General features: G+C 38.8%; 1 protein-coding gene across 6 annotated transcripts in view; it reads left to right on the forward strand.

Annotated features, from left to right (window-relative positions):
- Positions 1-15234, forward strand: part of NAB1 (NGFI-A binding protein 1) — a 44494-nt gene that overhangs the window by 15020 nt on the left and 14240 nt on the right. For all 6 annotated transcript variants that reach the window (XM_045086506.1, XM_045086508.1, XM_045086505.1 and 3 more), the window contains 2 exons: positions 7879-8012; positions 10566-10617. In XM_045086506.1, coding sequence (XP_044942441.1) covers positions 7879-8012; positions 10566-10617 — 186 coding nt within the window. The remainder of the gene's footprint in view (positions 1-7878; positions 8013-10565; positions 10618-15234) is intronic.

The raw sequence follows: 15234 nt of genomic DNA on the forward strand, positions 1-15234 counted from the left end.
GTGGATATTATGAAATCCTGAGAGAATTAAAAGAAAGGTACTACATTAAGTGTACCTCCTAGGTATGGTAATTTCACATTTTCTCCTGTGACTATTTAAAATGAGTGAAAGATACGTGAGTTTTTCTAAATTCCTAAGATTAAAGAACAGTACTGGTTTGTCCTCAATTTCCAAATAAGGAAATATATGACTCATTGTTAAGTCACTGTCAGTATTTGAGAGTTTTCTTCATGAATCCCATGTGGACACTATTCTTTCAATCTTTCAAGACCTACAGCTGTAATATGTAGGTCACTAGTGAATGAAAACCAAAAAGTTATCTGCACCTGAAAACATTTTCTCAGCTGTAAACTACATAAAATTATCTTTCTTAATGCATTTTTATACTTGTTTCCAAATGTACTATGTATCAGGCAGAAAGAATTATGAAATTAATCATTGTTAGAATAAACACTTTTTTGTTTTCTTAAAGCTAAAAAATCAGCGATGGTCTTGGTACCCCGCGGGATATGGCCTGGTGTATAGGAGTCAGACCATGAAGATAGTGTGAGTGGCTGGGCCTTGAACCGCACTCGTTGTTGGGGTGAGGCAGGTTCTAAGGGACAAACCCCAAAGTGTTAGAAGTCCAGGCAGACAGGATGTTTCGTCTTTCCCGAGGTGTGTTACATGGTAAGCAGACAAGCAGTGTATGTGTCAGATCTTAAGTCAGTGAATGGATGAGGAGAAAGAAACTGAAAGTTGAAAGCAGCAAGGCCAGTGGAGGAGGCAGGAGCTTGCAGTATCAGAAATGCGAGCGAGTCGTCAGGTTGGCATTCTAGAATATTTGTCAGATAGCATCTTCCATTGGAGACTTCTGGCACTTAAAGATGGGAGGGGGTGGATGGGTAAGTGGGTAAGTTGTAGACCTACTGGAAATTCTATAGGAGCTGAAGTGTATGTGTTACGAAGATAAGGACTTGGGCCCACAGAATACGCCACATTTAGGTCAGTTTTCCTTGTAGTGCTGAGAAGTCAAGGCTGAAGCTTTCAGAGGAACCCAGCAGTCTTAGTTTTGAGAGGGGAGGACTTTTGAACCTGGGACCCCCATAGATAGACCTGAATACATTATTGATAAGTTATGATGCTTTATTCTAAACTCTTAGAAAGCATTGATTTCAGCATCATATACTTGAATTTTTTTTAATCATTTTTAAAAATGGGCTGTAGGACTATCAGAGTAGTCTTCTTTTGAGTCATCTTGGTAAGTCACATTTTTCTAAATATGTCCATTTCATCTAAGTTTTCAAACTCATTATTGTAAAGTTGTTTATCGTTTTTAAGACCTACTGTTGTTTGTACATTTCTCTCATCTTTTTTTACAATTTGTTTATTTGAGAGAGTGTATCCGCATGAGTGGGGGGGAGGGGCAGAGGGAGAGGATCTTCAAGCAGATTCGCACTGAGCACAGAGCATGATGGGGGGTTCCGTCCCGTAACCTGTGAGATCATGATCAGAGTCAAAACCGAGTCGGGCGCTTAACCAGCTGAGCCACCCAGCCACTCCATTTGTCTCTTTTCCCCCCAGATCAGTTTTGCCTGAGATTTGTCTGTTTTATTCATCTTTTCAGGGGTGTGTGAACTACAGCGCGTGGGCCAAATGTGGCCCATCTCCTGATTTTCCAGTAAGTTTTTGTTAGAACCCAGCCAGGCCAGTTAGTTTATGTACTCTGTGTGACTGCTTCTGAGCTCTAACTTCAGACGGAGTTCAGTAGTTGTAACAAAGACTCTTTGGCCTCTTAAGCCTAAAATACTTACTAGCTAATCTTTTAGAGCAAAAGCTTTCCAACCCCTGATCTCTAAAGGAGCAACTTTTGGCTTAGCTGATATTCTTAGTTGTGCCCTGTGTGTGTGTGTGTGTGTGTAGTGTGTGTGCACGTGTGCTCTCTTACAGTTCATTTTATTGTGCTTTTCTAACTTAACTCAGATGCTTCCTAGTTCATTGACGTTTAGCTGTTCTTCTTTTCTAATGTAAGCAATTAAGGCTATAAATTCTCACTATATACTGATTTGGTGTAATTCCCAAAGTTTTGGTATCAAGTCCCACCTCCCCCATTCTGATTACTTCTCTTTTTATTTATGATTTCTTACTCATGAATTATTTGAAGTGTGTTTTCATTTCCAAATATGAGGGCTTTTCCTTAATTATTTTTCTAATCATTTTTAACTGAATTACATTGTGGTGGGAGCACATGGCTTACATATATTAAAATCCACTGAGATTTTAGTGTGGCTCAGTGTGGCCCGTGTTTCGTGTGTGTTTCTGCAGGTGGAGTGTTCTGTGTTTCAGCAAGCTTACTCTAAGGTAGTCTGCTTTTGTCTGCGTGCTCTGTCAGGAACAGTTGTGTGAAAACCGGCTACTGTGGTTGTGGAGTTCTCTGTTTCTTTCTGTGTTCTGCACCAACTCTTCTAATCTTTCATAGCCCATTTTGCTTTAAAAGCCTATTTTGTATGATTTTAATACAAGTACATGTGTTTTCTCTTTGTTATCTTTTTACCATCCTTTTATTTTCAGTTTTTCTGAATCCATGTTTTACATCCAGCTCTTGTATTGGAATTAAAAAATTAATAGGCACATTTTTCTTTTATCCGGAACAATTGACTTATTTACACTTTTTATAATGACTACTATTCTGAATTTATTTCCCTTATTTTATTTTGTATTTCTGTCCCTCCCTTTATTTAGATCTGATTTACTGTCGGAATTAGTTTCCTTTAGTCTGAAGTTTATCTATCATGTAGAAGTTTCTTAACAGAGGCCTACCGATGGCAAATTCTGTCCAATCACAACCCACTTTAAAATATCTTTATTTTGCCCTCGTTGTTTATTCTGGGTATCAAATCCTGTATTGTCTGTTCTCTTCCCTTACTAATTGAAGATATTTCCTTGGCTTTTGGTTTTCATTGTTGTGTTTATAACCCGTGTTATCTGTTGTTTGCTTTTGAAGTCTGCTGTTTGCCTCTACCCCAGTTCTTTCTCTCCTTCTGTTTTCTCAGTTTTTCTTGATCTTTTTTACTGTATTATTCTTTAGTCACATTTTCATCTCTTTTTCTGAGGTTTTTGAGGGTCTTATTCGGTCATTTCTGCTGGTTTTTACTTTTGATGCCTATTTCTTTGGATATTTTGTGATTTCTGTCTATAACTCATATTTCTTAGAACTGTGGGAATGTTTTGAGGCCTAAGAAGAAAATGGATTCTTCTAGAGGTTGTTTGCTTTTTCTTCTACCAGTCACCTGTTTTCTGCACAGTACCACTCTAGAAACCTGTGAAAAAAATTCTCAGCCCATATAGTGTAAATTAGGGCTGAAAGTCATGTGTGGGCTAATTTGCAGGGGTGGTTATGAAATCTCGAGGGAGTATCTTCTGTTTTCCCCTACTCAGTAGCAGGGTTCAAGACAGGTAATTTCCCTTGTGTTCTCCTGGGAGTACAGGTGTATTTCTATTTCAGGCTTACAGTGGGGGTGTGGTGGTTTGGGATTTCAGCTTGTGGAGGGAGGGGGTCTCAGACTCCCTCACCTTTGGTGGATCCTGGGTTTTTCCTCCTGTTCTCTTCGCACACTAACCAGACCTGTGAGGTTGGGAGCTGAAGCTCAGGGTCATCTGGTCTAGCAGCTGTCCTCAACTTACTTTGTCTTCATTCATTTTATCCTTACTAGTCCTTACTGTTGTCTTGCTGGCTTAGTGATAGCATTTAAGATATTTTTCCTCCTATTTTTATCCAATATTCTTAGTTGTTTTCTCTGAGGAGGCCAGCCCTTCCCTCCCTGTGCTGGAAATGAAAGCGTTGATTGCCTTTTGAGCCACCCTGTCACAGCGCATTCTCATGGTATTTTTATGCTAACAATACAAAATGGAAAGTCACAGTCATTTGATTGTTAAAGATTATAATTTTAACTACCAGAAAAGAAAACTTTAGGTCTAGTTACAAATGATAGGAAGCTAACTTTAAGGAATAGTTAACATAAAAATATGAATGGACTTTTGACATTTTTAGCCACAAAAAAGAGGAGTTGGAGGAAGTAAACCAATTAGAGAGAATATCTATTTTATATTTTTAATGAAACTAGAAACATAGGGTTGCCTGGGTGTCTCAGTTGGTTAAATATCTGACTCTTGATCTCAGCTCAGATCTTGATCTCAGGGTCCTGAGTTTAATTAAGCCCCACCTTGAGCTCTACACTGGGTGTGATGCCTATTTAAAAAAACTAGAGACTTAGAATTTTTACTACTACTTCTTCTTTTTTTTTTCTTTAATAATTTTAAGCGGGCTCCCACATCCTGTGTGGGGCTCAAACTCAGGACCCTGGGATCAAGAGTCACACGCTCCACCAACTGAGCCAGCCATGTGCCCCTGGAAACTTGGAATTTTTAAAAAAGCTAGTATGGTACTACAGTGACTAACAGAGTATTTATATAATTTTTAAAAATACATCATAATATTTACTGATTTAATTATTAACAATTAGGAGCATGAAATACAGAAAACACCAACAGAAAATGCAATTTTTGAGGGGATCCCTGATGAATCAGCTTCTTAGTACAACTTGGGGTGAGCGATAGTTATTTCTACAGTTTCAGTTAGTTTCCCTAAGGTCTTGGAGAGCTCAGTCAACTTTTTTGATCTCTGGAAGCCTGAATTCAGTAACAGAGAATATACTACATTTGTGTTTTTGGTTTCTGGTAGGATGATGGAATACTAGAACGCTATTTTCAGTTGATGTTGAAAGGTTATTTTCTGTGGTTGTGCATAAGGTGGTACCTCTGAAATGTCAGTTAAAACACCTCATAACAATCCAAAGCTCTCCCTACTAATTTAGGGTATGAATGCAAGAAAGAAAGGGCTACCTAAAAGGGTACCTTGAAGAAGGTCTTCAAGGTCATTGTAGCTACTGCTTTTCCAAAATTGAAGTTAATTTATTTAGGAAATCATTCTTTATCTTTCACTTTTAGCTCCAGTTACATTGTGCCTTTCAGAAGCTAGTGAGATAAGTCAGTCAGAGAAAGACAATTACCATATGATCTCCCTGATATGAGGAAGTTGAGAGGCAACGTGGGGGGTTTGAGGGGTAGGAAAGGAATAAAGGAAACAAGATGGAATCGGGAGGGAGACAAACCATAAGAGACTCTTAATCTCACAAAACAAACTGAGGGTTGGGGCGGGGGAGGGAGAGGGTGGTTGGGGTGATGGACACTGAAGAGGGCATGTGCTATGGTGAGTGCTGTGAAGTGTATAAGCTTGACGATTCACAGACCTGTACCTCTGGGGCAAATAATACATTATATGTTAATAAAAATAAATAAATAAAAATAAGTAGGTAAATTTTTTTAAAAGGCGCTTAGCGAAGAAATTGATCTGTTGATGATTCTTTAGGAAAAGGGGAGAAGATTGAAAACACATTGTTCCTATTATGCTCTCATTTTCAGTTGTGGGTTTAAAATAGGAGGCCTGGGTGTATGACCTTGTCCATAGTCAAAGCAAAATTATTTGAGAATTAGACAATGTAAATTATAGGTAGAAATCTGGGGAGGGGAATGTTAAATACGTGATTTATATCATACACCATAACACATTCTAAATGGTTTAGTAGTTAAGTGGAAAAAATAAAACTGTTATGCCAAATTACAGGAAACCATTCATGTTTTAGGGTGAGAAGGGAGTTTCTATGCATGGCACCCAAGACAAAAACCATAAGGCTAATGATAAGGTATGAAAAAGAAAAGCCACTGCATATGAAGAGTTAATGCTCTTAATGCATAAAGAATTCCTGAAGTCCCTAAGAAACCAAATAGTGCAGTAGAAGAAACAGGCAACTGCCATGAGTAAGCAAATTTTAAAATACTTCATAAGAAAAAAGGTTCAGTTTTATAGTCAAAGGAATGTTAATTACAACCAAATGATACGGAAAATACATCAAATTGGTAAAGCTTTTAAAATAAAATAACCAGTATTGGTTGATTCTGGATAATGGATCTTCATGTAATTGTTGGTAGTGTTATGATTTGGAGCAGTTTTCCTGGAGAGTAATTTGGGGAAATCTATAAATCTTGTAAAGTTTAGTATAGTCTGTGACCTGACAAATTTATTCTTAGGAGTTTATTCTAAGAAAACAATTGAATATGTGTGCCAAGGTACATAGTTAAGAACATTCTTTGCAGCTTACCTTGTAATACGTGAAAACATACATGAAAAGTTTCATGTTCAGAGTGAGGTTGGTTTAAATAATATATTGCTCTTCTCTACAATGGAATATTATATGTCGGTGTAGTAAAAATGACATCGTAAAGAGTATTTACTCATTTATCAGCCAACAGGTACTTGTTGAGTAGCCAGCCCATGCCAGATGCTGACATAAATAAACGAAGTTTCTGCCTAACAACATGATAGAAGTAAAAAATACAGCATACATAAGTGAAAAAAGGCAGTTACAAATCTATATTCACATGCATGTTTGTATGTTCACAGATATTAGAATAATATACATTAAAATATTAATAGATGTGGGTGCCGGCTGACTCATTTGGTCAGTCATGTGCCTTCCGTTCAGCTTTAGGCCCTAGGATCTTGGGATCAAGTCCCACATTGGGCTCCAGACTCTGCAGGGAGCCTGCTTCTCCCTCTGCCTCTGATTCTCTGTGTGTCTCATGAATAAATAAATAAAATCTTAAAAAAAATAAAATATTAATAGATGGAAGGTTTGCACTCTGCATTGCCTTAATAGAATGAAGGCTGAATTTCTTCTGTTGCTTGTCTGTATTTTTGAAAATTTTAAATATAGAACATTTTTGTGAACAGAATGGGATGCCCGGGTAGGAAGGAAGTAATGCCTGTTTTTTTATGAAAGGAAAACAAGAACTAATACTAAGAACAACCTTGTGCCAGGTGTGTCTCATTTTCTTCTTGTTAGCCACTTGGGGTAGTTACCGTTTTGATTATCCTATTTTTGCCTCTGAGAACGCTGAGGCTCTGAGAAGTTTTTAGACGCCCAGAGTCACACAGATGGTAAGTGATGCCGCAGGACTCCCCTCAGGTCTGTCTGTCATCACTCTGTTTGCTGTCAGTCATGCCTGCAACGAGTGTGTTTCTTGCTTTTTGAAAAAGTTTGATATACTGCATGGCAATTCCCTACATCTATTTAAATTGGCAAAATTACGTGAAAAACCTTTTCTAATTAAACAATTAACAGATTTTCAATTTGGATAACATTGCTATTTTAAGTTTCAATACAGTTCTTTTGTCAAGTAGCATTTCTGTATTGACATTATTTAACACATAGATAAAAGAGTGGAATTAGATGAATTTTAGAGATTTAGTGACTCCCAAGACCTTGATTTTCCTGTATGGCCCTAATCTGTGGTAACTCTGTTTTTTGACTATAGTAATTTGATAAATATTTAACTCAAATCATCTAACTCTTATTCCTTCCTAAGAAGTTTCATATCAGTTCACACTGAAAAAAAAATACCTGTCAGACCGCATATACTCACTTTTAGTTAGGGAACTAGTATCAACAAGTCATATCAAATCCTTGGCTTTTCATAAAAATGAGATACAGAATTTGTTGTTTTATTTTGCTTATTTTCTATAAATCCATACCTAAACAAAAATTAAGTATATAAATACATAAACCAGGGTGACTATTTTGATTAATTTGAGTTCTGAGAGATGGTAGGTGATGTGATTTTCTTCTGAAATTAGGCCTTAGGACTAATAAAGACCCATCCTGATTTTTAAAAACTATGAACTCATTATACAATGTCACATTTTTTATCCTTAAGTGAAACATTTTCTTAATTGATTAAATACAGATGTTTATAATTTTTAAACTTTGTTTGGATACACAGCTCACTGTTAACGAAGCGGCTGCTCAGCTCTGTGTAAAGGATAATGCGCTGCTGACGAGAAGAGATGAACTGTTTGCTCTGGCCAGGCAGATTTCTCGAGAAGTCACCTACAAATATACCTACAGAACCACTAAGTAAGTGTCTAATTGGCAGGCAATATTTTTGCGTTGCTTGGTAGAGGTAGAACGTACAGCATTACCCACTGATAGACTATAAGCATTTTTTTAAAAAGTAGAAGTGTAATGTGACTGTGGTTCTATAAAATTAAAGAGTGAAGTGACTATTCAAAACACTGATAAGGTGGTTTTGTTTAATTCTCCTTTTGTCTTTCTTTTGAAAGACAGTTCCGTAGCACTATAGCATTGTTCTGATAGTGGTTTTAACATTCTTCTCACACAGATGCTTTGGTTTTGAGTGTGATGATGAGATGTAGTTAGTATGTATAGACTTACTTGTATACTCACTAACCGTGTGAACTTGTTGAACTCTTGGTAGAAGCCAAGTGGTTCCTTTGGCAAGGTGTTTCCAATCCAATGAGATTAGTTGAATGGATGAAGAGACTCCATTGGCCAGTACTTAAAGGAACATTGGAAGATGCCAGATTACATGGAATATGGACGTGTGTTGCAAATAAGAAGTGGAATATGGAATATTTGAAGTAAAAAACTTATATGTTGAAAGCAGTGGTGGTTCTAAAATGTAATACAAACACGTCTTATTGTTCATCTCGTCTTCATTTGAATCCTAAATCTATTGACTTCCTCAATAGAAGTCATTTTATTAGTTTCTTTTTCATCTTTCCGTCTGTTTTGTTCTCTTGTCGCACGTGCATTTCTAGTTCACCATGAGTTGTGTGTGCTGCTGCTTCTCTGAGGAGATGCAGATGACCTCCTGGCGTTAGCGTGATTCAGCGTGTGTTGAAAAACCACATCCTGAGCACCCTCCCTGGCCCTAATTAATCACAGTTTTGGGGGATGGAGTCTTGGAATCCAAATTTTCACAAGGGTCCCAGACTACCCTCATACCTGTTCACATTTGAAAAGTCACTGTTGAGGCATTTACTGTCATTCTGGCCCCAAACTCATAGCAGTTTCCTTTGCTATGCCTTAAGAGCCCACATAGACACAAAGTGAAGTTATTAGACTAAGTGAACAGGCTAAGAATATATAGCAGCAATATTGTAGAATTATAAGATTTTTTTAAGTTGGATGATTAAGAGCTGATTTAGTGATTTTTAAATTTTTTTCATTGTATTACACAAAATTTTCTGACTTCTTTATTTACATAATTTAATCAAGGTGATACATGTACATGCTTTAAGATTTACGGTACATGGGGCTTGTACTGAAACTCACCAGTTTCCCTGCCCCCTCAGGATACCACACCCAGAGGCAATTGCTTTCCACAATTTTTAGCTGTTTCTTGTCGTATTTCCATTTATATACTTTTTAAGTTAAATATATAACACGCTTGCATAATTTAGAAGCTAAAGCCATGTGAATATGTAATATAAAAAGTTACATTCCCATTCTGGTCTTCTTTAACTTCTTCCTCTTCTCAAAGAAGTCGTTTTATTAGTTTCTTTTTCATCTTTCATCTTTCCAGTCTGTGTTAATGTACTTGCAACGATATATATTTTCTCATTTTTACCAAAGAACAGTAGGTAGTATGTATCTGTATTATTCTGTATTTTGTTTTTAACATGTCTCGGCAATCTCATTATGGTAGTATGTACACATCTTCTTCATTATTTTTTACAGCGCCATGGTATTGCATTGTGTATATGTACTATGATTTTTTTTAAAGATTATTTATTCGCAAAAGAGAGAGAGAGCGCACAGGTGCACGAGCAGGGGGTGGGCAGAAGGAGAAGCAGACTCCCTGTTGTGCAGGGAGCCTGATGCTGGGCTCAGTTGCATGATCCCAGGACCATGACCTGAGCTAAAGGCAGACACTTAACCGACCGAGCCACCCCAGTGCCCCACTATGATTTATTTACCCAGCCCTACTGATGGATACTTGAGTTGTTTCTAGCCTGTTATCATTATAAATATCATCATCATAAATAATGACATACATATTTTGTTGATTCTGAAATGTACTTTTCACATTTTAACATCTTTTACTTTGAAGGATAACTTGTAATTGATGGCTTATTACAGTTTAATTGGCAGTTTCATGTATCTGTAGGTACCCTTGGGATAGAGTGCCAGCAGAGGGATCTCTAGGTTGAGGGAAAATGCATCTGTAGTTTCAATAGATAGACAATAGGTGCATTTTAATCTTATGTAGCCTTAAGCATTCATCTTAAATGGCCACTTTGGGCCTTTTATCCTGAAGTGTTCCTGCTGGTCTGTAGGAAGATATCATGTGGTATAATCCTGCTTGATTTTTTTTTGCCTTTTGCATTATTTGATAATCATTACATATTTATTGAGTACTTTCTTTGTGGGGAAGTTTTTAGGTAGTGGCCTTTTAAAATGTATAATATAATTGTGTCTGCATACTTCCCTGATGTTAATTTAGAAGTGACGAAAAGTCTTTTTTGTTATGTCTGTAATATGAATGTCTTACTTCTGGTGTAAGGGTTTCGGGGGTGTATGTTTTGGTGGACCTTTATAGATTGAGATGTCTTTAGAATAAAATTTGTTACCTTCTCAAGTTTTTCTCCCTCCCATTTTATTCAGGTCAAAATGTGGAGAAAGAGATGAATTATCCCCGAAGAGAATTAAAGTGGAGGTAAGATTATGCATTAATTTTTCTTATGCTAATAATGTTTACTAGTTCAAACTGAAAAAAAAGGGCGTTCCATAAATAAAAAATGTGAATGAATTGTAGAATCTTTAAGACAATATAGAATTTTGTTGCTTTGAAGTATCTGATTCAAACTAGAATACTGAAGAAATTCTTAGAAGGAAGCAACAATAATGAGATTGATTTCCAGTCAATTTATCACAGGTTGATTTGTCAATAGGTGTTTTTTAGAGATTTAAAAACTCTACTCATTTTAATAATCTTATTTATATCATTAGTCATCTTTCCAAGTACAAATTTAGAGGAGCTAAATGTTGTTTATATTAATGATCTGAGAGAAATAAATGACAATTTAGTATTTCCAAGTAATGGAGACTTTCCTATAATCAAGCCTCTTTTAGAGGATCATGGTTGAGGCTGTCCTTTTTCTTCTTATTTCTTTTTTTTAAAGATTTATTTATTTGAGAGCGAGAGAGAATGAGCAGGGGGAGGGAGGCAGATGGAGAGGGAGGAAGTAGACTCCCCACGGAGCTAGGAGCCTAACGAAGGGCTCAGTCCCAGGACCCTGAGATCATGACCGGCCCCAGAATCAAGAGTCTGATGCTTTAACTGACCAAGCCACCCAGGAGCCCCGAGGTTGTCCTTCTGATTTTAGGTCTGCAAGAGGTAAGGTGGGAGTTGAGCAAGAAAAAATATATCCTTTTCTTAGGGCTATCAGAACTATAGAATAGTTTCAAAACTACTGTTCATTAATTTGGATTGAATGTTTTTTTAAAGGCCGGTCTTCAGCAGAATAGAAATTTGAAGTCTAAGAGATCCTTCCTTTTTTTTCTTGGGCAGGGGATGAGGGCCTGTACTCCCTTCGACATCCGTTCATTTCAAGTTAAAGCAAATAAGCTGTGTTAGATTACCCTAAATTCTTCTCATTATTTTAACAAAGCGTCTGTTTGTCTATAGTCTTTCAGTTACACCAAAGCTACAGTTACCTTTTTTTCTCTTATTTTTATTTTTGGGAGAGAGTATGTGTACACATGCACGCGAGTGGGGTTGGGTGGGCAGAGGGCAAGCAGACTCCCTCCTGAGAGGGAGTCCCACGAGGGACTCGATCCCAGGACCCTGGGATCATGACCTGAGCCAAAGGTAGATGCTTAACCAGCTGAGCCACCCAGGCGTCCCCACAGTTACCTTTTAAACATGTTTCCCTTTCTCACTTTCTCACTTAAATCTTTCCAGTGGCTTTCTCCTGTGCCTAGAATAAAATCTACCCTCGTGGAGACATGTAAGACCCTACATGATCTGACTCTATCTGCGTGTCTGACCTCATCTGCTGCCACACTTCCCCATTCTTACTGTGTCCCTACTAAACTGACCCACTCTTCGGTGCTAGAACAGGTCGAGCTCATTCTGCTTCAGCACTCGCTGCTTGTTCCCTGGCGCAGACCGTTCTGCAGCTCTTCATGGGGCCTCAGCTCACAGCCAAGCTGCCTCTGACTTCTTGCCTCCCTTTCTGAAAGGGCACCTTTACCTCAGTCGCATTTAGTCTCTTTCTCCTGCTTTGTTTTGTAGGTTTTCAAAGCACTCGCCGGCATCTGAAACTATGATGTATTTGTTTTTGTTATCAATCTGGCCCATTGGATGAGAATATAGCTCTTATCTGTCTGTCCACTGCTTTGTACTCGGATTTGATAATAGTGCCTTACACTTAATAAGCACTTAATAAAATCAGTGAGTTGAGATAATGAGTGGCTATGGCTAAGCATCTTTGACTTCTTAAAAACTTTATCCTAAAGCAGTGGTTCTCAAAGAAGAGAAGAATTTTGTCCAAAAAAGGCCCCACTTTTAAAAGTTGTGCTTGTATTTGTAATCAGCATCACTGTTAGCTCTTGAGTAATGCTTAAGACCAGTTAGTCTCAGATACAATGCCAAAAAAATGGCCGGAATTACCAAAAAGGCCATTAGAAGATAATCTAACTCGTGATGACATGGTTTTATCCTGTTGTATCCCAAGGTAACGGACAAGAGAGGATCCCTGTAGATACAGTGACTCTGCCACTGAACAGGAAATCAGGTGTCTGCAGAGACTGCGAAGAAGCATGTGCTGTCAGAGGAGTTAGAGGAAAGAAGGTTCAAAACCTGCCCAGGGGCCAGGAAGAGTAGTCAGCCGCTGGGCTAGAAATCCTGTCTGCCTCTCTTTCTCACCGTTGGCCCTCCGTGTAATCCTCACTCGGGCTCTTCTCACACTGAAGCCCTCCTTTCCTTTTTTGTCTGTGTTCAGAGATCACTGTTGTACATCTGCGATCATGAGTCTCACCGGCTGTTTGAGCTGTCACTGTTTCTCGTTCCGCTGTATTAATGAGTCTTCTGACCTCCTTGGTGGCTCTTATCGGAAATTTAAGCAGTGTTTTTTGTATCCAGCACAGGGTTTTGAGTTTCTTTTTAGTAGCTCAGAGTGTTGGGTCATAGCATTAGACGTAACCTTCTGTTCCTTCAAATACGTCCCACTAGAGCTACTGAACGATCGTTCTGTTTGGTTAGTTGACTGTCTTACCAACATTCCCAGAGCCGCTTGAACAGTTCTGGACTTAGAATTAAGAGAATCGGTGTTTCCTTCTTCTGGGAATAATAGTTCTAACCCTTCCTAAATAAGACAAGTGACTTAGCAGCCCAGGCCACTTTAAATGCTGTTATTGGCACTAAACTCTTGGTTTTGTTTCCCAGAAATAAAGAGGGACCTGAGCTTTTTAGCTGGGACGGTAGTTTGCCTATTCTGCTGGCCTGTTTAAATTTCGTTTTTGCTTTGTTTTTTAAAAGCACTTCTGGACCGCAGGGCAACAGTCTCTCTCCCGAGAGCGTGTGTTTTCTGCCTGGGTGTACCGACACATGGATCAGGGTAATCCTTTGCAAAACACACAGTATTGGCACCAGTCCTTGTCTCGGTTCTCTTACGTACTCTAACTCAGATTTGAGATTCCAGTGCTACTCACGCGATTCCAGAAGCCGACACTGAGGTAGTTAGTGTTCTGTGGGCTGCACTCCCTTATGACATTTCATCGAGTATCCGTGCGCTGTTACACCTGTTTTGTACGCAGCCATCAGTGACGGGAGACATGGTGTGAGCTGGGTTTCAGAAGAAAGGGTTTTCGAAGGTCGGTGTCAGGTGGAGGGGCATTACAGAGGTAGACTAGTGTGGGCAAAGAGGGGGTAAGAGAATACTGTGCATGGTTAGAAGAACAGTGAGACCAATTTGTAGAATTTATGACTGACACCAAGGACTTCAACGGTAAAACTGGAAAGATTTTAGAATTCTTTGAACATACTCTTTCTTATTTCATTTGAATTACTAATTTTCTATTAAAAGAAAATACTATAAAGATAAGCTTAGCACGTTATAAATTATAGCAGATTACTAGACCCAAGCTAATGAGAATTTTTTCTTTCATTTCATTTTCCTAAAACCCTTGACAATAACCAATTAGCATACATGCCAAATTGCTGACTTTTTTTTTATCTCAGAAAGATAATTTTTACAGTGTACAAAAAGAAATGTAATGTCCAGTAGATAAAATAGAAACGAGATAAAAAAAAATGGGCATGGAAGGGAAGAAAACATTTCCTTGCACGGCTGTGCGTCAGGACTCTCACAAGACCAGCCCTTTGTTCAGACTTGGGAAGGTGTTTTCTTTTCGCCAAATGCTGTGATTTCCTGGTTTGTTCATGAAGTGTTGGGTATAGGTTTTAAAATCCTTGTCTGACTTTTTCCTCTTACTGTGTAGTGGGCTGTCCCCCTTTAAGGACAGCTAGCTATTCTTTGATCGCTCTTGGTTCTGTGGCGGCTGTGTCCTACCGCCCAGCATCGCGGTGGGTGCTCAGCATAACCCCCTTCCTGTAGGGAATGTCGGACATCAAGTAACAGAGAGGTTTTGTACTCTATAATTTGAGAATAATGAAGTAGACACAGAGGAAAGAGCCTGCTGGCTTAGGAAGGCTGTAGGGGAACCCACCGCCTGGAATGGCGCCTCTAGGGAAGGCACCCCTTCAGCCCTGTGTGTTGGCAGGCGAGGTTTGGGAGTGGACCTCCGGTCTGGACCCGATGAGTGGCTTGTCCACCTGGAATACAGTCCTTTGTGTGGATCCACTTTCAGGTGAATGGAGACGAATTATGTTTTTGTTTTTGTTCTTTCCCATCGGAGACCTCAGATCTAGCTCTGGGACACGTGCAAAAAAGTAACTTTTTTATTGACTCTATCAATGCCTGTCCCTGCGAGGCATTTGAAATTCGTTATCACAAACCTTCTTGTTTATCTTGATGTGGACGCTTTAGGATTTCCGTTTATAGCCAAAGAGATACCCAGAGAGTCTCTGTGACTTGCTCAAGCTGCCACATTTCTCTCTAGTAGCAGAGCCAGGCCTGCAGGCTACCTTCCCGCGTGCTGACGAGCATTCACACCGCACATTCGGTGTGAGAAACGCTATTGGCCTTACACCTTTGCTCCTGCTAGGAGGGTACGAAGGCCGAGTGTTTGCAGAAGTGTAGCCTTTAAAAGCAGAGGGAAAGGGGGCAGTTTCCATTTCTGTTTCAAGGAGGCATGTCCAAGCAATTGT

The sequence above is a fragment of the Mustela putorius genome, unplaced genomic scaffold (assembly GCF_011764305.1).
Source record: "Mustela putorius furo isolate JIRA1106 unplaced genomic scaffold, ASM1176430v1.1 tig00000992_pilon_pilon_pilon, whole genome shotgun sequence".
In the NCBI taxonomy this organism is placed as follows: domain Eukaryota; kingdom Metazoa; phylum Chordata; class Mammalia; order Carnivora; family Mustelidae; genus Mustela; species Mustela putorius.